This window comes from Haliotis rufescens, unplaced genomic scaffold (assembly GCF_023055435.1).
Source record: "Haliotis rufescens isolate VD_foot unplaced genomic scaffold, xgHalRufe1.0.p SCAF_22, whole genome shotgun sequence".
In the NCBI taxonomy this organism is placed as follows: Eukaryota; Metazoa; Mollusca; class Gastropoda; order Lepetellida; family Haliotidae; genus Haliotis; species Haliotis rufescens.
The window spans coordinates 147,980-170,674 of record NW_025963913.1 but is presented as its reverse complement, the minus strand read 5'-3'; the positions used below and the strand labels follow the sequence as shown (position 1 = coordinate 170,674).

The window sequence follows — 22,695 nt, the reverse complement described above, 5'->3', positions numbered from 1 at the left end:
AAATTCATAACGATTTTATTCTGTACTGGACGTCCTATATTTAGAATCAACAACTCGAGATAACATGTCGGGCTTTTCATGGATGTAGTGATTACGGACCAATTCCGTTTCTAGGATTTAATTTGCAACATGCATTTCTTGGAGTTCTCTGCGAGGCATGTTAATCTTCTATTTCGTAATGGTAATTGGGAGCATCTGCAGATTATTTGAAAACCAGTCGATCAGAGTAAATCGCGTCCTGCACTTAGGCCGGGTACTTCCTTTGCCCCCGGTGTTAAAGTTGTGAATTTATCCGTTTGAGTGGTTTTACACTGCTTTTGGAAACTGTACATCTTAACCATGCAGCGGGTCGTACATTGATTTTAAGCAGGGTGAGAGAAATTTGAACCACCTGGCTAACCCACTGCCTGAACAATACAGTTTTTGGACTTATTGGATATTAACTGTTTCAAACCTAGAGCAGACAAGGTGTGCATACGAATAGGTTTATATACACTGACACACCGGTCACAAGTAGCATGGTGTACAAGGTTGTAGTCACGAAGACGCAATCGTCGAATTCGCGTTAAGGAGAAAACAGCACAAGGGCATTAAATTTTTGGTGGCGTTTGATTCTTCGCAAATGAATGACTGATCATTTTGAAGGACGTACGTGTTCATGTTCAGGTGTAAAAGCACACGTAGGCACGGTCGACCTTGGGTTTTTAAGGCCACAATTTCGTGTGTAGTGCGTCAGGAACCGCTGTTTCGAATACTAGACACTACTCCGGTATGATCTAAATGTCTTTACACATTGACAGTCACTGCAGACATGCAGTTTGTAGGTCGTTGTTAGCAACAGAGTGTCACACCGTGACATAAACACCTGTATTCATTAATACGCTGGTTTTATTTGTATTGTTCATTGTTATTTTAGGTTTGTTCCAGTTTAGTATATCAATTTATTTCACTTCATTGCCAATTGATCTTTAGTTGCTCATCCTACATTGCACAATAACTTAAGTATTCTTCCAATCTGAATCAAATATTGCACAAACAAAAATGTTAATTTCTATCTGTTAATGCAACTTGAGTAACGGATGTTGATACACTAACGTACAATACATATGCCAGGTTCAGGAAGCTATTTGTTTGATAGCAAAATGTTCATGACACACCTCAGCATAACAAGGATATTGCACAAAATGTGCATGTTATAGTCAGCAGTACAATGCACGAGTTGCCCGGTTATTTCAAATTGTAATGATCCATTAACGTGTCATTAAACCTCCATTGACTAATGTGCCATTAAATTCGGTGGTATCAAACTTTTAATGCCACCAACTGTTTATTGTATATTGTGTTTTGCACTTACACTCCAAAACACTTAAAGGACACAACAAAACGTCCGCAAAGAAATGATGCATTTGGTATGAATTACCTGCGACAAAGAGTGTTCACCGGTAATGAAAAGAGTCTCCTAAGCAATCTTCTTGTACACAGATCGTTTAACATCATTCGACATTTGCCAAGAAGGGAAGGCAGGGGTATTCGGCAACCACGTCACACAAGATGTGTGTTTATTTGTTTGTTTCTTTCTTTCTCTGTTGTTTAACGCAACACTCACGATTCTGTCGGAATAAAAGGTTCTGCAGAGATATTTTGTCTGATGATTTGATTAGATTTTTTAGCTGCAAAACCAGATAGTTTTTTTAATTACAACTATAAGCCTGGATACAATTTATTTTTTGTGGCTGACAATTTCTTCTTCTTTTTCAACAGTTTGGTGCATAATTATTTTTTTCAAGACATTTCTGGGACAATATTTTGTTTTCACTCAAATTCCAGCCCGAATACAGAACATCAATTTGTCGGACGCTTAACCGGTATTGATTTAATGTATCGAGTTAATGAAGCTATGGTTTACTGCCCATGGACTAATTACTGTGAAAACTTGACAGGGAAAACGAGATTGTTTAGCCATTATTTCCCATACAGCTATTTCGAATTTACCGACATAAGACGACCTCAGCTGACACTACAACTGCCTTTCTACGGTAACTGGGGTATCATTGGGTGTGGACAGCACCCGCAACTCACTCTTACACTTCACCATGAATGCGGAAGGTTATACTTTCCCCACTACTCGGAACATTCTGACCAGCAAAATACACCCCTATATCTACTGACCACATTCTTCACAGGGAAAGTCCAGCATGTCACAGCTTTCTCAGAATGGAGCCCACGTGACCACGGACAGATGTAGTGTGTAACCCATGTCCAGGCACCTTGGTCGTCTAGGTATAACATACTATAATAGTAGAAGCGCGTTTACATTCAATAGAGGTCACCATGACAATAGAACATTTCGACCTAAAAGGGTAATGCCGGTTTTTGCCCGTAGTGCCTGAAAAGATTCTGCAGGGACGACAAAGCTGTATCATCCTAGCTAAGTGATATAATTATCAACGAGTGAAGAGTGTAGGGAGTAGAGAGTAGAGACTAGATCGAATTAAGGAGGTTTCACCTAAACAGCCCTATGTTTCAGTTGATGTCTAGACCAAACCGTTGGGTCCTGCATCTTACTAATTATTGTCCAGTGGTTAGTCCTGGATATTGGGAGTTAGGTCTGGTTTTCCTACCAGCTACATATTGATATTTGAATAGGCTACGACAACCAATGTTTATGGAGACATTTGCTTTGATTGAAACATTATGCTATACACACTCCTTTTCACACACATGGTACATTACCTACAGAAACAAAAGGAGAGATATTGCCTTTTTGGACAAAAATATTACCTTGTGCTTGGAAAAAACGAGACAATGTATGCCTTTGTAGTATACAAACATACGCTACAGACTGATTTCAGACTTGTAGGAACTTATACCAACATTGACAAAACACGTCTTAGGTTCATCTTCATTCATTTGTCAAATCAAAGTAAAGCGAAGTCATGGTTTCCAGAAAAGATCCTCAACAAACATTGCAGTGCAATTGATAATGATACATTTTCGGCAGAAATTACAGGTCATTTCCTATTATTAGACACCTATTGAGACTTTACTAAAATGACGAAACAAGTTTCCGTGAACAGAAGTGTATGATATAAAATGGCGCTAAAGGGATGAGAGTGAGTGAGTGAGTAAGTGATTGAGTATGGTTTTACGCCGCTTTTAGCAATATTCCAGCAATATTACGGCGGGGGACACCAGAAATGGGCTTCACACATTGTACCCATGTCGGGAATCGAACCCGGGTCTTCGGCGTGACGAGCGAACGCTTTAACCCCTAGGCTACCCGACCGCCCCTAAAGCGATGAGAAGGCGAATTGTAAGTTCCATATCATTTGCAAATTATACCCATAGACGCAGGAAATCAGAAATCAGGTCCTTTTAACAGTTCTTTTTTATCCTCGCAAGTTGAAGCCAACTGAGTTTACAACTCAGCGAGGTATCCTGTTACATGAATACGTCGACTTTCAAAAAGGGAACCTAACCGGAAGCTGTACAGCTGGCCCGTATAACGGATGGATATTTATTTAAAATGAAAATTAGATGCTAGCAAGATTGACATAGGGTTTTCTGAATAAGTTTCTCGATGAATCTAGATGTAAAACGTTTTACATATGTGATTTGAATTTCAAGTGCTGCCAATGTTTTTAATGATGGCGGTAAATGTGGCGATGTGTTGAAATATAAATTGGCTGAATTGGGACGCAAACAATTCAATGAAGCTGAAATATCTGAAGTATCAAGTACCATTGTGATTTCTACAATCAGTATATGTCAGTGTTAATGCTGCCACTTGGATGCTAGTGGGACTTTTGCAACATATGGGGAATCATCTTAATGTTAACTGTCACAGTCGACAAGGTTTAAAGCGTGAACTACCTAAATAGTTCTGATCATGAATGTAAGCTCGCAAAAAGAACGAAATGTTGTCGTTTTGGTTTGAAACAAAAGCAGTACTGCAGAACCGTTATGAGAAGATGCATATCTTGTCAGAGAAGTCGTTTATTTATTTTAAAGATTTACTAAATCCAAAACTCTTTGTAACAGCTGTGATGGGTCGGATGCAACTATCAATGATTACATGACACACCATAATTGTATTATCAGATACGAGATTGAGAAATCGATCAAGTCACTTAAAATGAACTTTTTAACCATATTCAAAATAAACCATATTTAGAAATGGTATTCAATACTTTATTTGATATCGGTGTTTTTTCCCGATAGTTGGAATGCCGGCATGTGTATAAAAAGGGGATGTTTATGATTCAAATAATTCCCGTGGTATTTTTGTGTTAAATGTAATGGGTAAATTATTCACATATATCATAGAATCTAGAAAGAGGATATGGTAAGATGTACATGAGTGAGTGAGTGAGTTGGGTTTAACGCAGCTTTTAACAGTATTCCAGTCATATCACGGCGTGTCAGCTTAATGTGGGAGGAAAGCCCGAAGTGATGCAGGTCTCAGACGTTTACCACTTCGGTGAAACCCACGAGCACGGGGCTGACAAACCTAGAAACATAATCAGGGCGAACCGGGATTCGAACCCACAATCATAGGTTTCTGGCGTGCCCAAGGGACGCAACTCTGCACAGCGAATCGCGGCGCCTTAGACGACTGGGCCACCCGTGCCCCCCACATGTACATGAAGTATCACATGAATACCAAGCATGTTTTAGACATGACTATTCTACAATTATTTTCTAACATCTGTCAAAAGTTTTTGAGAAACCCAAAACACAGATTCTGTGCTGCTTTCATGGATTGACTTTGTTTGCAGAAATTAGCTATTGTGTGTAATTATGAAAGGTGTAGATGGAAAATTGTTTGACCAGGTGTGTTGCAATCGTAACTTAAAAAACTGAAATATTCACATCATGTGGAGTACGCCAAGAATGTTTGTAGAGTCCTGTTTTATTTTAAATGAGCTGACAGATGAAATAGAGAAACGTGGACTGAGAGGGGATTTTGTCAGAGATGGACAAAACGATATCATGCTGCTATTATTTGCAGATGACTGATGACACTGTAATAGGCCTACAAAGAACACTTGCTGTGTAAAATGCTTTCGTAACAAATGGGGCCTAGAAGTTAACCTAGAGGAGTTATGTATTATTGTTTTCAGAAATGGTGGATATACCTAAGTTATGCACAAAAATGACTTATGATGGTAAACGTATGAAAGTAGTATCCCTCTATAAATAGCTAGGTATTGTCTTCACATCAAGATTAATTTGGTCAAAAGCATGTAAAGCATTAGCACTACAAGCTGCTAAGGCTTCGTTTCCTACTCGTACTTTATTAAAGGATTTTCCAAATATTTCTCTTAAGGTATACAATACAATATTCGACAATCACATAGCTCACCAATTGTTATATGGTTAGGAAATATGGGGGTTACACTTCTAGTGCAAATATTGAAAAGATTCAGATATTTTACTTTAAACGATATTTATGTGTTAATAGGTAGAGGGTGGAACATACTTATGTGTTGATTATTTTAGTCGTTGATAGAAATTAAGAACTGGCATGCTAAAATTATTCCTTCATTATTTCTAAACAATTATTCTACATATAATTCTGTACCCGAACCAGAGAAATATATCATGTAGTTTGGTCCAAATAAAGATCTTGTCCGCATATTATGTAAATTCCGATGTCTGAGCCATAAGTTGGGTATTCAACAGTTTCGTTCCAATGACAAAGTTAATACTGATTTACTTAAGAGCAATAAATGTAATCATAATATAATGGAAGACGAATACCTAATAGTTTGTCCATTTAATATGGAAAACAGAAAGCTCTACATCCCAAGCTCCTATTACCAGTATCCATCACGAGTGAAATTCAATCAACTAGTAGCAACAAAATGTTAAGTTAATTAAAATATTGCTATATATTTGAAACGAAAATATGCCTGTGTAATGTATCATAAATATTGTATTGAGATAGTATAACATTTGTCCCACCTGTCCATGTGTAAAAGTTTTATCTCATCTGTTGAACTCTGTGGATGTGGACTTTGATACTGAATAAACGTCTTGTTCTGATATTGGTAAGATCAGTATTTTAGGTTCACCGCCAATTGAAATTACACACAACAGCAGAGGGAGTATTTATCGACATGCGTTGGTTTTTTTAATATAGTTTCTGTAAATTGAATTGATGGTGCTGTAGCCTAGTGATTTTACACGCGCTTGCCGTGCATTACAGAATTCTATTTTATATTACTCATAGTTGTGGCTGAATTATTGCTCAAAGCAAACATTATTGGAATAATCTTAACGTTTAATCTTCAATCGTGGTACGCGAAATAATCTGTGCAGTGACAAGCCTAATAACTGAAGTAAGAATATTTGAAAGTTAATGTAACATCGTTGGTCAAACACCTCTTACGTACCTTCGTACTTTTTACTCGAATTATTAAGACATCGAGGGAATAGCATTAAACAGCACACGCCAGAAAGGGTGATTGTCATGTTTTCGCTCAGGATCCTGCCTACGAGTATCATCATCAAGAACTGACAGCGCCCTTACGTCTTTGATACTCTATACCATTTGACTCCTCAATAAGGACATATATCAATATAGGCCCGATAAATGATGTAATAAACATGATTGAGTTTCGTATGTACATTGGTATTGTAGATTTAGATTTAGATTTTAAAATGAAATGTTATATTATAATTATTCGTTGCGATGTAGTCAAAGCCAATTAGCACTTTTACTTTCGACACTTCAATGGAAAGAGGTACAATTAGAGCAGTTTTCATCATACATATCATATCATTTCATCATATTCGAAACAGTGTCATGTAAAAGTTATTTTCGCAAGGTTAATTCATCTGAGAGGCATCGTGACTCCGAGCAAAAGTGAGTCATACTCAGCAACTGAGTAAATGGCTTTGTAGTGTTTCATTATTTGCAAAAAGAAACTTGCCACATAGCTTTTACAAACTTTTGCAGTTCATTTATTTTCTCATTGATCATGACATGATTAACAACCCGCCACTTTGTTCCTAATAAAGGCTCAACTTGAAATTCGCTGTTTTAGGCGTATATTATCACGGATCATGTTTGTGACAGTCATATCTCAACGAAGGTCACCAAGGGTGGACAAAACAGTACACATGGCATCAAGTTAGGGAAGCGAACATATGTTTTAAATGGAGTCGGTCATCTTCCTGAAGCAAGGGAGGTAACTGACTGTAAAAGTCCAGTTTCCTCTTTTATAGTCAGTTAACCCCTTTGACTCGGGAATATGGGGACGATTCACTAACGCACTGAATTTATAAGCGGTTTCTAAAGTTACTTCATAGAGAGAAATTAGGACATCGATTGGTATAATAAATGTTCGAATTCCTGGTATATTTCGCAATCGGCCGATGACTATCTCTTCTGCAATAAGGACGGCAACTATATTTACTCTACATCCGTGCCCCGCTCCACAAAGCGATCTAAGGGTTAAGATGGTCTTATCTGCCGTTAGTTAGTCATAGACTAAGGAAGTGGACTAGGGGCAGTCGGAGCCCTATGTATGTATGTATGTATGTATGTATGTATGTATGTGATGGATAGGTGGATATGAGTGAATGGATGGATAGTTCGATATGAGTGAGTGAGAATAATCTACGCCGCATTCACCAATTAACCAGTGTTGCCTTATAGCAGAAATACAATTGCAGGGGACACAGAAAATGAACCTCACTCAATACGTACCCATCTAAAATAAGAACTCTTGAGTCATATCAGTGTACACAGCGGGTACAAGTAAATTGGACTGTGATTCTCTCATAGAATGCATGACCATGCATGCACTCTTCGCAAGAGAAAAAAAAAGACGAAAAATAATTGTTACATTGAAATATTGACTCTCGCGTAGCAATTAAGGCGTCCAGCGCACGGCACATGGACGTACGGAATCACGTATCAAGGATCGGCATCTGCCGTACCAAAAGGAGCAGCCTTTGTAACCACCAAGCTACCTCGGCTTTATTAAAAAAATCCTGTCCGTATATAGAGTCAGAAACAATACTACAATAGTACCCTCCAGGTGTACATAGGAACTGTTTTATATCGATCATAACCTCAATATACCAAGCTGTCACTGCGGTACAACGCGTTTCAGGGAATCTCTACAACCCAAGCATATTGCTAAAAGCGTGGTCAGACCCTTGTCTGTCATACAGACACTGATACAAATATATATCAAATACAGCCCATGCAAGTCTATAATGTTTGGCAAGTCTAGATTACTGCAGTATCTGAATATGAAGAGAGTCACTGGGCTCCCTATTATTATATTAAGATATTATATTATATATTAAGATAACTGAACAACTGTTTTTTTTCTGTACGATATGTTTATTTCAAAGACTAGATGTTAGTCTGGTCAGACCCTTCATCACTATTAGTGAGTGAGTGAATGAGTATGGTTTTACGTCGCTTTTAGCAATATTCCAGCAGTATCACGGCGGGGGACACCATAAATGGACTTGTAGCATTGAACCCATGTCGGAATTCGAACCCGGGTCTTCGAACGTTTTAACCACTAGGCTACCCGACCGCCCCTAAATCACTATTACTGTGTTACAACTGGGCAATTCTGAATATGTGATACATTACAAAGCCACGAACTACATGTTTCATTTTATGTTCCTGCACTTACCTTATCGTTATTTTCAACGTTCCATTGAAAGTCACAGTGGGGCAAGAAATCACTTTGAAAAATCTTTCTTTCTGAAAAGCCTTCTTATTAATGCACGTCAAAAACCGAGAAAAAAATTCACTGTAGCCGTATTTAGCAGAAACATCAATAGTACGTCTCTGTTGTCATGTGAATCTTGATTAATAATGAATTTCTCATCAGTTTGATGGAATTAATTTGATATGCACCGTTGTTAATTGTACTTTACGTCTGCTTCCCGTCATGGTGTCTCGTGTTAACGCTCATCAAAACTCGTGCAGCGGAAGTGGGCCCTGATTGGTTTAATTTACAACAACCACATCACGTGACAATGCTGGCGAACACCTGCGTGAAATATACAAGGCTTCAAGCCTGATTTGACATGTGTTTATATAAACAGAGCGAAACGACGAAGCAAATTCTACAGAGGGATAGGGCGGTGGGTTCGACCCAACCTAGAAACATAATCGGGGCGAACCGGGATTCGAACCCACGATCATAGGTTTCTGGCGTGCCCAAGGGACGAAACTCTGCACAGCGAATCGCAGCGCCTTAGACGACTGGGCCACCCGTGCCCCCAGCACTGTGTAGAAAGTGTTGGAAGTTGGTTAGATTATGTAAGTGGATCGGGCGCATCCCTGTCACATCTCACATTTCATCTGACATCACATGAAGACCAGTTTTCGTGTGAGGATTACTTTTCACCCTGGTGTTCAGCCTTGGCCTATCTCCGAGGCTTGACCACTGTTGCATCGAGGTGATATTGTTCTTGTCATTGCAACTGCTCTCACATTTTATACTGCCACTGAATATTGTACTACCACTCTATTGTGTACGACCATTGTAATTGCTGGGTAGTTTTTAAATTTTTTGTATTGATTTCTAAACGTTGTTAATTTTGTAATACAATTATTGATTGTATAACATTTGTTGGTTGTTTGTTGTTTTCACACTAAATTCTTTTATGTACAGATTTCTGGATTAACATACTGTTTCAATTTGGGAATTGACATATAACAACAGACTGCCGTCATATAGCTGGATTATTGCGGCGCTAAATAAGAAACAAACAAACAAACTTGAGCTACTAACAACATAACGAGACATCCTTGCTTGCACATAATTTTACTTGCAAGGTAAACAATATATTATTATGAAACAATATGATACAAAAGATGAAGAATGATACAAGAATTGAGTACATGGTCGTTCAGTGGGACTCCTCGCAGCACACACATAGCATGTTCACTCTCAACGGTCTATGGACTTCGCTCGTGCACTGTCTGGAAGGTGGGCGTACAACAGCGTACAGGTAGAGTATAATGTGTACATAGTAGGGTATGTGAACAGGGTACATGTACTGATTGTGAACTATAATGAAATGACTTACTTTGTGTAAACAAATGTATTTAGTATTATCTAAAAATGCCAAAGTTGCAAATACATGGTAAATATCATCTTCCCGAGGCAAGAGAGTTAACTGACTTTAAAAGTCCAGTTTCCACCCTTGCAAGGGTGGAAACTGAACTTTCATAGTCAGTTAACTCACTTGCCTCGGGAAGATGTGTAAATAAATAAATAACATTCATCTCGTCTTGCCAAATACCAAACTTCTTTCATCCAGTGAAAGAATGAAAACAACACCTATATTTTACTGAGTGAGACTGCCACAATGTGAAAATACTTTTCGGTTATACTTAATACACGAGGTGACAATAAAGGTATTAGGCAAGGCAGTATGTCTAAATTGTTGATTTCATGGATTAGTCTCAGAATGGTAGTGTTTGGTATTCACCTCTGCACATGATGTCATTTACTTTATAGTGAGTGAATGTGAGTGAGCTTTGGTTTTACGCCGCTTTTAGCAATATTCAAGCAATATCACGGCGGGGGACACCAGAAATGGGCTTCACACATTGTACCCATGTCGGGAATCGAACCCGGGTCTTCGGCGTGACGAGCGAACGCTTTAACCACTAGGCTACCCGACCGCTCCCATTTCCTTATTAAGTGCCATCGTTGCAGTCTACATTTTCTAGAGTGACCATGTCAGATTGTTATCACCTTGGAGAGATATGGGACTTAGTCCAACTACATGATACTCCTACAGTATGTTGCTGTGTTACAGTTACAGTGTGCACAAATAATGCTACAGTGTTACATACAGAGTATAGAGACACCGTTACATACTGAATTAGAAGTGTAACCTGTACACAGACACTTTACATTGTATTATTGTATTGTTTGTTTTTTAACGCCGCACTCGGCAATATTCCAGCTATATGACGGCGGTCAGTAAATAATCGAGTCTGGACCAGACAATCCACTGATTTGATATCATGAGCATCGATCGACGAAAGTTGGATATGAGGACACGCATCAACCATTCCAGTAAGTCGCCTCATACGACAAGCATGAGTTGCAGAAGACCTATTTTACCCCGGATCTTCACAGGTCAGACACTTTACATGTACTTTACATATACAGTGATAAGAAACTACTAATGGAAAACGTGTATAGCATAAAGACACAGTTCTGCATACAAAGATGTGACACAATGTAACGTGTAAAGATGCTGTGTGTAGAGCAAAGAAACTGCAAATGGTGGACTGGAAATAGAACCGACAAATAGTGTACAAAGAGTGTTAAGAGTACATACACTGTTCAACATACAAAGTGTCAATTTACACAGTGTGGTGTAGCTGTGTACATACAGTGTAAAGAGTAGACACAGCTCTACATACAAAGTGTTAATTTACACAGCATAGTGTAGCTGTGTACAACCAGTGTAAAGAGTACAGACACAGCTTTACATACAAAGTGTCAATTTACACAGCATAGTGTAGCTGTGTACAACCAGTGTAAAGAGTACAGACACAGCTCTACATACAAAGTGTCAATTTACACAGTGTAGTGTAGCTGTGTACAACCAGTGTAAAGAGTAGACACAGCTCTACATACAAAGTGTTAATTTACACAGTGTGGTGTAGCTGTGTAGATACAGTGTAAAGAGTACAGACAAAGCTCTACATACAAAGTGTTAATTTACACAGTGTAGTGTAGCTGTGTACAACCAGTGTAAAGAGTAGACACAGCTCTACATACAAAGTATCAATTTACACAGTGTAGTGTAGCTGTGTAGATACAGTGTAAAGAGTACAGACAAAGCTCTACATACAAAGTGTTAATTTACACAGTGTAGTGTAGCTGTGTAGATCGGTGTAAAGAGTACATACACAGCTCTACATACAAAGTATCAATTTACACAGTGTAGTGTAGCTGTGTAGATACAGTGTAAAGAGTAGACACAGCTCTACATACAAAGTATCAATTTACACAGTGTAGTGTAGCTGTGTAGATCGGTGTAAAGAGTACATACACAGCTCTACATACAAAGTGTCAATTTACACAGTGTAGTGTAGCTGGGTAGACACAGTGTAATAAGTAGACACAGCTCCACATAAAAAGTGTTCATTTACAGTGTAGGGTAGCTGTGTAGATCTCATTCAAATCAGATCTAAGTTCTCCCTACCACAAAATTGAGATCTGATTTTGATGAGATTGAGATACAGCGTAAAGAGTACACTCCTCTGGTTGATGTTAGAGCAGGGATTGGTATTGGTGTGCTGGAGGAACAAGTAACACACTACACATGTCAATTGTGTTACAGAAAATGAGATTGTTTAAGTCGTGAGTGTACTAACTGAAAAATAAACTTAAATAATGAACAAACTTTGAATAATGTCCACCTTTGGCATCTATATCAAGTGTCATGAGGGGTATACCACCATATTTACAGTATTCAGTATTATCACAGGGGTCACTCTTACATACTGGGGTGAGTGACCTAATTTGCTGAAACACCAGTTTGAAAAGTTTTTCACTTCATTATCACTGTATGCCTTCTGAATGAAAGCCAAAATGGACCCAGTGATGAAATCCACAAGCATGGGGGGCGGTCGGGTAGCCTAGTGGTCAAAGCGTTCGCTCGTCACGCCGAAGGCCTGGGTTTGATTCCTGACATGGGTACAATGTGTGAAGCCCATTTCTGGTGTCCCTCGCCGTGATATTACTGGAATATTGCTAAAAGCGGCTTAAAACCATACTCACTCACTCACCTACCCTCAAGCATGGATATTGTGCTGACAGACCAAGGATCATAATCTGGGAAAAATATCAGATTGTCTGCGGATCCTGACACAATAAATGGACATAACTTTGAACTGTGGTGCTTTTAGTCCACCAGAAACCATTAACAAAAGATAGCATCCATTGTTCAGATTATTTTGTAACACAAATTAAAATAAATGGGCTTCCTGACCTCTTCAAAAATAAGAGAACATATTTTCATAACAAAACATGAATTCTAACTGGTATTTATTCAGTAATGACATATGATGACACATGTACACTTGTTAGTTTTAGGCTGAGATTATGTTTTTGCTTGTATGGACCAGCATACTCTAATGCTTTCAAACATATGTTCTTTTAAAAGAAAAACAGTTTGAATGAAAGCACGCTTATACTCTATATCCCTAAATGGGAGAGGACATGTTCAATGTTTCAGTCAGTAGGAGTGAGTGAGTTGGGTCTAAGTGTGCTTTGAACAGTGTTTTGGGTTTATCATGATGTGCCAGTGGGATGCGATAGGTAAGCCACAGTGATAGAGGTTGTCAACTTCTACTCTGTTGAAGAATCTCAAGGTGCCACACAGCAATATTCCAGCCATAACATAGGATACTGTTAATAATTGGGCCAGGCAAACCAGTGGTCAATAACATGAGCACTTAACCACATGGATCACAATACCCCATCATTAGCCATGTGACATACTGCAGCCACTGGTCGTCATCAGTCATGTCACACACTGTAGCCACTGGATGTCATCAGTCATGTCACACACTGTAGCCATTGGTCGTCATCAGTCATGTCACACACTCTGGCCACTGGATGTCATCAGTCATGTCACACACTGTAGCCACTGGTCGTCAGTCATATCACACAGTGAAGACACTGGTCGTCATCAGTCATGTCACACACTGAAGACACTGGTCGTCATCAGTCATGTCACACACTGTAGCCACTGGATGTCATCAGTCATGTCACACACTGTAGCCACTGGTCGTCAGTCATGTCACACAGTGAAGACACTGGTCGTCATCAGTCATGTCACACACTGAAGACACTGGTCGTCATCAGTCATATCACACACTGTAGCCATTGGTCGTCATCAGTCATGTCACACAGTGAAGACACTGGTCGTCATCAGTCATGTCACACACTGAAGACACTGGTCGTCATCAGTCATGTCACACACTGTAGCCACTGTATGTCATCAGTCATGTCACACACTGTAGCCATTGGTCGTCATCAGTCATGTCACACAGTGAAGACACTGGTCGTCATCAGTCATGTCACACACTGAAGACACTGGTCGTCATCAGTCATGTCACACACTGTAGCCACTGTATGTCATCAGTCATGTCACACACACTGTAGCCACTGGATGTCATCAGTCATGTCACACACACTGTAGCCACTGGATGTCATCAGTCATGTCACACACTGTAGCCACTGGATGTCATCAGTCATGTCACACACTGTAGCCACTGTATGTCATCAGTCATGTCACACACTGAAGACACTGGTCGTCATCAGTCATATCACACACTGTAGCCATTGGTCGTCATCAGTCATGTCACACAGTGAAGACACTGGTCGTCATCAGTCATGTCACACACTGAAGACACTGGTCGTCATCAGTCATGTCACACACTGTAGCCACTGTATGTCATCAGTCATGTCACACACTGTAGCCACTGGTCGTCAGTCATGTCACACACATTGTAACCACTGGATGTCATCAGTCATGTCACACACACTGTAGCCACTGGATGTCATCAGTCATGTCACACACATTGTAACCACTGGATGTCATCAGTCGTGTCACACACTGTAGCCATTGGTCGTCATCAGTCATATCACACACTGTAGCCATTGGTCGTCATCAGTCATGTCACACACTGTAGCCATTTGTCGTCATCAGTCATGTCACACACTGTAGCCACTGGTCGTCATCAGTCATGTCACACACTGTAGCCACTGGATGTCATCAGTCATGTCACACACTGTAGTCACTAGATGTTATCAGCCATATCACACACTGTAGCCACTGGTCGTCATCACACTTACAGCAAGCATGGCAAATTGAGCCCCTATTCTACCCCACAATTTCCACAGGGTGTCCTGACTGTGAGGCCAGGATAATGCCTCATAACATCAGTGATACCTCATAACTTGGTCAGCCTGCCCTCGTAGCTAGCTAATGGCAGGACACATCCAACTGATTAATGTCTGACTTCTATTACAGTAAGGTAAACATCATATAGTGTAGACTTCATTACCTATTATGCTTATTGTTCTGGCCCAGTTCCAAAAAATTGATCCAAGCACTGTGACTTTCGTAAGTCTATGTTAAAGTATGGTACTTACGATCATGTTTATGGCTTCGTGGAACGGGGCCCTGAACTACTTCATCTATGATAACTTACTCCCTGCTTGAACAGTATTTCCCTGATGCTGGAATGTGTAACCATGGTAACAGTACTAATTCCTAAAAAACATGTACATTTATAAGAAGGCAATATGTTTCTCATATTTACAATAGTCTCATGGTTAAGTATTGAATAGTTTCCTTAAATACAAACTATCAAAATACAAACAATCAACATAACAAAGCAACATGTCAATATTCACAAAATGAAACATCTACATTTCGATTTAACAAATCAAGCCCCTTACACCATTTATGGAGCTGAAAAAGGCCATTAACAGAACAGAAGCGTTCTTCATGTCTGTGCCCTACCCATGTAAACAAGCTCTTAGTGAACAGGCACGTTCTTGTTATGGATGCTCTGCCTATATAAACACGCTGTCAATGAACAGAAGTGTTCTTAACATCAATGTTCTTCCCATACAAACAAGCTGACCTGATCATGAAATAATAAATATTCAAGGTTCATTAGCATGCTAGGCCCCAGTCAATAAATAGGATCATGATCCAATATCATAAAAAAACATTCTTTTGTCACATGATAGTTGAACATTCAAAGTAAGTTTCCATGAATTGATATTATACAGAACACATTCATCATCGCACCAGGCACCCATCAGCTGTGTCATCCCCTACAAGAAAGCACTATGCATCACAAGGAATAAACAGGTTCCTCTTCCGTCTTTCATTCTGAATAAGTATCTTGGGCAACTCAACTCACGTAAATCTCACTCCCGTCCTCCATGTTGAGAAAATGCTTTGTCCAACAAAACCCATGGTTATATAGAACTGAAGTCATACTGAGTTTCCACCAGGTTGAAATTTCAACATGTCAGTGAACATAAGCCTCAGTCTGCAAATAACAGTCTCAGTTCATTATAATTCCTTTGTCAGACAAAATACATGGAAAACAGTGCCGAAAGACAAGTTTGGGCTAGTAGATTCAAATCACTTGGTACAGAATGGATGTCATCCCATCTTCCTGGTAGTCCTGGACACAGCCTTCAGCTTAAAGAAGGACTCCATAGTCTGGTGCTTAGTTCCAGTAAAGGTCTGGAAATTGGTGCCGAGACATTGCGTCATTACAATAAACGTCAAGTGCTAGTTTGATGTGAAGCATCAAGTTGGTCTAGACTAGGACTGCACATCAAATATAGCTCCCCTTTCAAGTGAACCTTACTTCTCTATATAAAACACAAAGAATGCTGCAGCTTCTGAAAATAATATATCCTCATACTTATGTTGGAATTTTGAAACCAAATTTAATTGGCTACAGCCAGGGAGCTGTAATGTAATCCTTGGCCTGTTGCAATCTATGATCTGGTGTTGGAACAGTGAATGAAAGAGTGAGTGAGTATGGCTTATTGCTTCTTTTAGCACTATTTCTGATACTGTAAATCATGAAATCAACGCATCATGATAATAATGCTGACTCGAGTACCAAAACAAAAATGTGTCCCTCAATAAATGTGACACACCCTACTTCTGATTTTTAATATTAAACAGAAGAATACATTCAAAACACACTGCTGATTGCTATTAGGGTGAACACTACATCATCTCACATCACACAAGCATCTTTCAAACAACACACTATACTTCAAAGCTGCACGTTTTTTTAAGTAAGTAATAACACAGGATCAACTCATTCATGTCTGCTCATCATGCTCATGATCACTCGAGTCGGCTTTTGACAGTGGCCGAGAATAAAGAAGTTGTCTTCCCGTGGGTGGCACCAATCTGGACTGTCTGACAAGCTTCAGTGAGCGGGACGTTATCAAAGTTGTTGACATCTGATAGTTAGTAGAAATCACAAAGCACTTCAGTGCTTGTATTGTAATGGGCTTTTGAATGTTATGTTTTCCTGAACTGAATTCAATTGATTGAAGAAAGACTCATGTGTAAATGCTCTTTTGTTTATATCATGAGTTTTCTGGCATCAAGAAAATTAGTAATCACGAACAGAGTTCGGATGGCAAATTTGGATGGCTAAATTCATAATAAAATGTGGCATTTTATTAATGTGAGCTACTAACGGTCATCATTTTTCAAATTAATTTCCTGCTTGCATTAAATTCATGATTTACAGTATATGAGTAATACTTTACCCACAAAGCTACCTCACAAGGCTTCCCCACCAGCACATGCTGGAACAGCAACAGGGTGTTACATATATCTATGATGGTACTTAACACAATATGATCACTCATTAATTATGTCCAGAATCCTGCCCACTTCAGGGTTAAGTTCCTTCCAGTGTTTCTCCAACAGCTGTAGAAACTTCTCCTTCTCACTTAGACTCTGAATAAAGAGTCGCACACAGAACTCTGGGCGGGGTTCTCTTCCCTTGTTCATACTCTCCTCACTGAAGTAGTCAAGTGACGCATCAACCACCAACTCCTCCTTCTCATCACTGAATATCAACTGGATCACGTTCCCTGAATTGCTGTACAGAACAACCCTCTTCAAGTTTTCAATTTTACGAGACTCGACAATCAGATGTTGTGGATTTTCAGGTAGACCTCTCACAAAGTCAGGCAGAGGGTACGTCACAATATCCTCTTCGGCCAAGCAGATGTGGGTACTACTTAAAATTATTGTCCTTGCCACAATATGATCTGTTGATCCTGTCAAGAACTCCTCTGGAACCACGTAACCCAAAATGTACATCCACAATGACTGTTTGCTGTTGTTCGGCAGAACCTTCTCCTTGACAAGATACAGAATGTCTTCGATTGCATCTTCTCCTGGGTAGCAGAAACGCACTTGACTGGGGTGTGTGTATTCCAGGCCTTCGATGGTGGACTTGGTCCTTTTGGTGAATGCCTTGTAGAAATCCTGTTCAAGGTCCTGCTTGTCCTTGTCAACCATGGGGGATGTGGCCAGGAGGGAGAGAACTCCGTTCATACTCTGGAGGAAGTTGCCGGTGGCAACACTCTCCCTGATTGCCAGGGTAAACACAGAATGTGCATCTTGACCCGTAAGCCTAATACACTGGTCAAACAAACCCACATTAACCTGCTGGAGGTCTGAGTACTTCAACACACAGTACGGTTTGATTGAGCCTCGTTTCTTCATCTTGTGAACGCTCCTATCTGAACCGTCTTTGCCCACATCGGTCTTCCAGGCAAAAGCTGAGTCTGACTGGTGTCTGGCATGGGTCATCCAGGGAGGTCGTGAACTTGACTTGGACTGGAGTGATGAGTCGGACACAAAGTAAATCCCCCTTGTGCTGAGCATGACCAGCGTTGGGATCTCCATCTTTGGGTTGCTGTAAGGTACAACATTTGTCCAGAGAACGTGGTGCAGCTCCTCCATGAGACCTCCCCGATCTGGGGAAGTCTTCCCTGCTATGACAGTGTGGAAGAATGTTGCCAAGTCTCTTCCATCCATTAGAGCAAACGGTTTCAGCTTTGTGGGGAGAGAATGAATCAGCTTGTAATCCCTGATACACATCTTCAAATGGCATTCTAGCTCACCACTGAGGTAGGCCATCACTAGCGAATCTATTTCACCGATATTCAAGTCTACAGATGAATAAATAGCCTCTTTTGTAGTATGCTTCTTCACTGAAGCATAGTGCACAGGGTTATCACTTGTAACAGGTTCAGGTGGGTGGGATGTTTGAATCTTAATCTCAGGAGGTAAAGTTTTTACACTGGTGTGTGTCTTGGACACATAATATTTGCTCATGTCAAAACTGGATGGTAAGGAGCTTGCTGTCGGCAGCTTAGCAATTCTGTGTGGGTCTGGGGGATGCACAAGTTCATTCCCTCCCTCGGGTTCTTCTCGCAGTGTGGGTGACATCCGGTGGGCGTGCTCTGCCCGAAGGTTTGTCAGTCTGTCAAGGTAAAAATCCCGCGAGGAGGTGGAAGGGAAGAGAACATCAAACAGTTTGGGTCCTGCAGTTTCATGGAAAATCATAGACAAGCCAAATTCAGCAAATCTGACATTCGTTTCTCTCATCTGTGACTTCGAAGTTTTAACTTTACTCACTGCACTGTACATGCTGATGTTGCTGATTCTATCTGTTATTGGTTGGTTCTGCATCACCCCAATCTGAAGCATCTCCTCAGACTCTGCCTCAAAGGAGGGCAGCGGCCAGTAGATACAGTCAATGTCTATCAGGTAAACTCTGTTCTCTGACAGTACAAGCAAGCATCTTGTGTGGGAAGGTTTGGCTATAACAACACAGGAATAAACAATGCGATCAGAGGAAGAACCAAATTTGTCTTCCATATTGAAAATTTGACGAGAAATATCAGAATCACATGACAAATCTAAGATCTCTGGAGCATTCAAACTTTTCAGACTTTCACAGTTTAATTTGAAAGACTCTACAAATGTTTTCAAGACTGAAGGGTCCAGCCCTATCAGAATGAAGGTGCCCATCTTCCCAACAAAGGATTCCTCAAGTTTCACATAAGCCAGACAACAACCCAGAACAATCTGCTGGATATTGCACATAGGGAGGATGTAGAAGGGTTCAAAGTCAGGCACACCGGGCAACCCTGAGTCAAGGTCTGTCAGTCTCTCAATGAAAATCTTACTCTTAGTCAACACAGCACAGCAAGAGAAAAACACAGTCGGATTAGAGTATTGCACAGCGTTACACCACAGGATGTCCAATATGTTCTCCTGAGTGCTCTCCCTTGATGGACTTCCTCCTCCAATCAGGTGCTTCTGCAGCCAGTTCAGGAACTCTGTGTTTGCTCCAGATGGAAGATCTGCATAGTTGATCACAGTCGACTTGCTGCTAGATAAGAAAAGAAACAACACAACAGACATGTTAACTATCTTTCATACTAGGTGAGATGAGGTGAGGTGAGGTGAGGTGAGGTGAGGTGAGGTGAGGTGAGTGAGTGAGTGAGTGAGTGAGTTTGGTTTTACGCCGCTTTTAACAGTATTCCAGTTATATCATGGCGTGTCAGCTTAATGTGGAAGGAAAGCCCAAAGTGATGCAGGTTTCACACCACAAACCACAGATCAAGCTTTTTGGAAAACAAGGGATGCACTTAACATCCTACATGCAAACAGTTAAAAATAATAATCTATGTTTGGTAGCTGCATTATTTTTGTTGATGCATATCTACAAAACTTGTTTTCTCTGTTTACACTTTGTTGCCTAGATTTATACATGTTTAGCATGCTTCATAATGAGAGAGTTTGCATCCCTCTCTCTCTTTATCCGTGTATAATCACAGACTGTCAGCTTCATCATGTTAATGTGGAAGTAACGTCACAGGGAGGCACAGTGTAGATAAGTTTGGTCAGACCGTTCAGCATAGGTGCCAAACAAGCATCACACTCAGGGTAAATCTGAGCTTCAAACCCACTCACTACAGATCCTTGCACATCTAAGAGCAACCATGCTTGCAAAAGGCGACTATGCTTGTCGTAAGAGGCGACTAACGGGATCGGGTGATCAGGCTCACTGACTTGGTTGATGGTTCTGATGGTTTAACTGCAACGAAACCGACCAGATCAATCTCATTAAAATCAAATCTTAGTTCTCGCTTCCGCTAAACAAAGATCTGAGGACATCCCATTACGGGTCATGTCCGACTGACTTTGACCGGACAATGGATTGACGAATCAGAAGGGACCTTTCTCGTGCTTTACGGCACTAATTTCAAATTGGCGACTGGTGGACTGGCAACTGGCAACCAGTCACTACTATTTTTTGTCAGTCCGAACTTTCAACAAATGAAAAAAGGTATGAAAATTACCTGGTTTTAATTCCATCAACATCATGTTTAATGTAATGACGTTATCTCTGAAGTAACTTAGTTAGATCTACACGTCATTCACACAAAGTCCAGTCACGAATTTCTCCTTTTTTTTAATATTACGTGACTAAGTCGCTAAAAATAAATAATTAACCTCGAAGCAAGGCAAAATGTTATTTCCTTGCACTATAATTGACAAGAGGAAACCCTGATGGTGACAGACCAGCTGATTTATTTAGAAAAAATATACTTATATGATTATCGCCGATGTTTTGTTCAACAACAAAGATTTATAAGGTACTCTATTTGCCGGTCCACAGGGACTTGGCAGTCACATGAATTCTCGGTCCAAGCCTAATTTTACCGGTAAAAAACTGGTACTGGGTAATTACCGGTAAAAGGGAAAACTGCCTTAATCTGCAGATATGTGGCTGCTCACAGCACACAATGGAAACAATGAATACACAATGCCATTTAGAAAGTGGTCAAATGTAACAAATGTTATATTTGGGATAACACTTTCTTAGTAAAGTACAGATTCTCGTACTTTTTGGGGTTGAGTCCCGTCCGGGATTCGAACCCACACTTGCCAGAGTGAGGTACCTAATCGCCAGCACACTAAGTCTGCGATCTAACCCACTCAGCCACCGAGGCTTCCACAAAAATGAAAGTCAGACAACTGGTAGTCTAGATCACGTACTTTGAGTACACCTCTGACAAGTGTAAATTGGCACAACTCCCATGGCCGAAAGCTATGAATACACAATGCCATTTAGAAAGTGGTCAAATGTGACAAATGTTATATTTGGGATAACACTTTCTTAGTAAAGTACAGATTCTCGTTCCTTTTTGGGTTGAGTCCCGTCCGGGATTCGAACCCACACTTGCCAGAGTCAGGCACCTAATCGCCAGCACACTAAGTCAGCGATCTAACCCACTCAGCCACCGAGGTTTCCACAAAAATGTAAGTCCGACAACAAAGTCAGGGACTTTGGGACTCAACCCAAAAAAGTACGAGAATCTGTACTTTACTAAGAAAGTGTTATCCCAAATATAACATTTGTTACAATAGAAACAATGTTTAAGGATTCCTTTCCCCTACAGTAGGTCTTGCAGAGGTGTGTATCTTTCATGTGTCTGCAGATTGGTGTGCATGTGCTTCTCAACACTTCAACAATGTCAGTGAAAGGATAATGCTATTACCTACGTTTTGTCAGAGGGAGGCTGGATGCTTTTATCACCAGTTTCCCCGCTGCCAATTGCGAACAGCCTCTCTCCTGGTGCCTTGTCTATTGGCTGTATATCATTGTCAGCTGGTTGTTTATCATTGTCAGCTGGTTGTTTATCATTGTTATCTGGTTGTTTATCATTGTCAGCTGGTTGTTTATCATTGTCAGCTGGTTGTTTATCATTGTCAGCAGGTTGTTTATCATTGTTATCTGGTTGTTTATCAATGTCAGCTGGTTGTTCATCATTGTCAGCTAGCTGTTTATCATTGACAGCTGGCTGTTTATCATTGTCAGCTGGCTGTTTATCTTTGTCAGCTGTGTTTATGAAGTGTTTCGTATCTGCAGCTGACGTGACTGTACTCAGCTGTGGCATATCAGGGGAAGACAAGGTGGGTTCCTGGAAAATAATGATAAAGAGATAGTCAAATAGTATTAATAAGTGTCGTCATGATGCTTTTTTTAGCCTAAATGGCTCCTTAACCTTTTGATACAAGTAGTTT

The 22,695-nt window shown here is 40.2% G+C and overlaps 1 protein-coding gene across 5 annotated transcripts in view; it reads right to left on the bottom strand.

The window, feature by feature from the left end:
- Positions 1-9,792: 9,792 nt before the first annotated feature.
- Positions 9,793-22,695, bottom strand: part of LOC124117384 — a 46,266-nt gene continuing 33,363 nt past the window's right edge. For 4 of the 5 annotated variants that reach the window (XM_046479224.2, XM_046479226.2, XM_046479227.2 and 1 more), the window contains 2 exons: positions 22,174-22,592; positions 9,793-19,993 (listed from right to left, as the gene is read on the bottom strand). In XM_046479224.2, coding sequence (XP_046335180.2) covers positions 17,440-19,993; positions 22,174-22,592 — 2,973 coding nt within the window. In that variant the 3' untranslated portion in view covers positions 9,793-17,439. The remainder of the gene's footprint in view (positions 19,994-22,173; positions 22,593-22,695) is intronic. The other variant, XM_046479225.2, reaches the window with a different exon arrangement.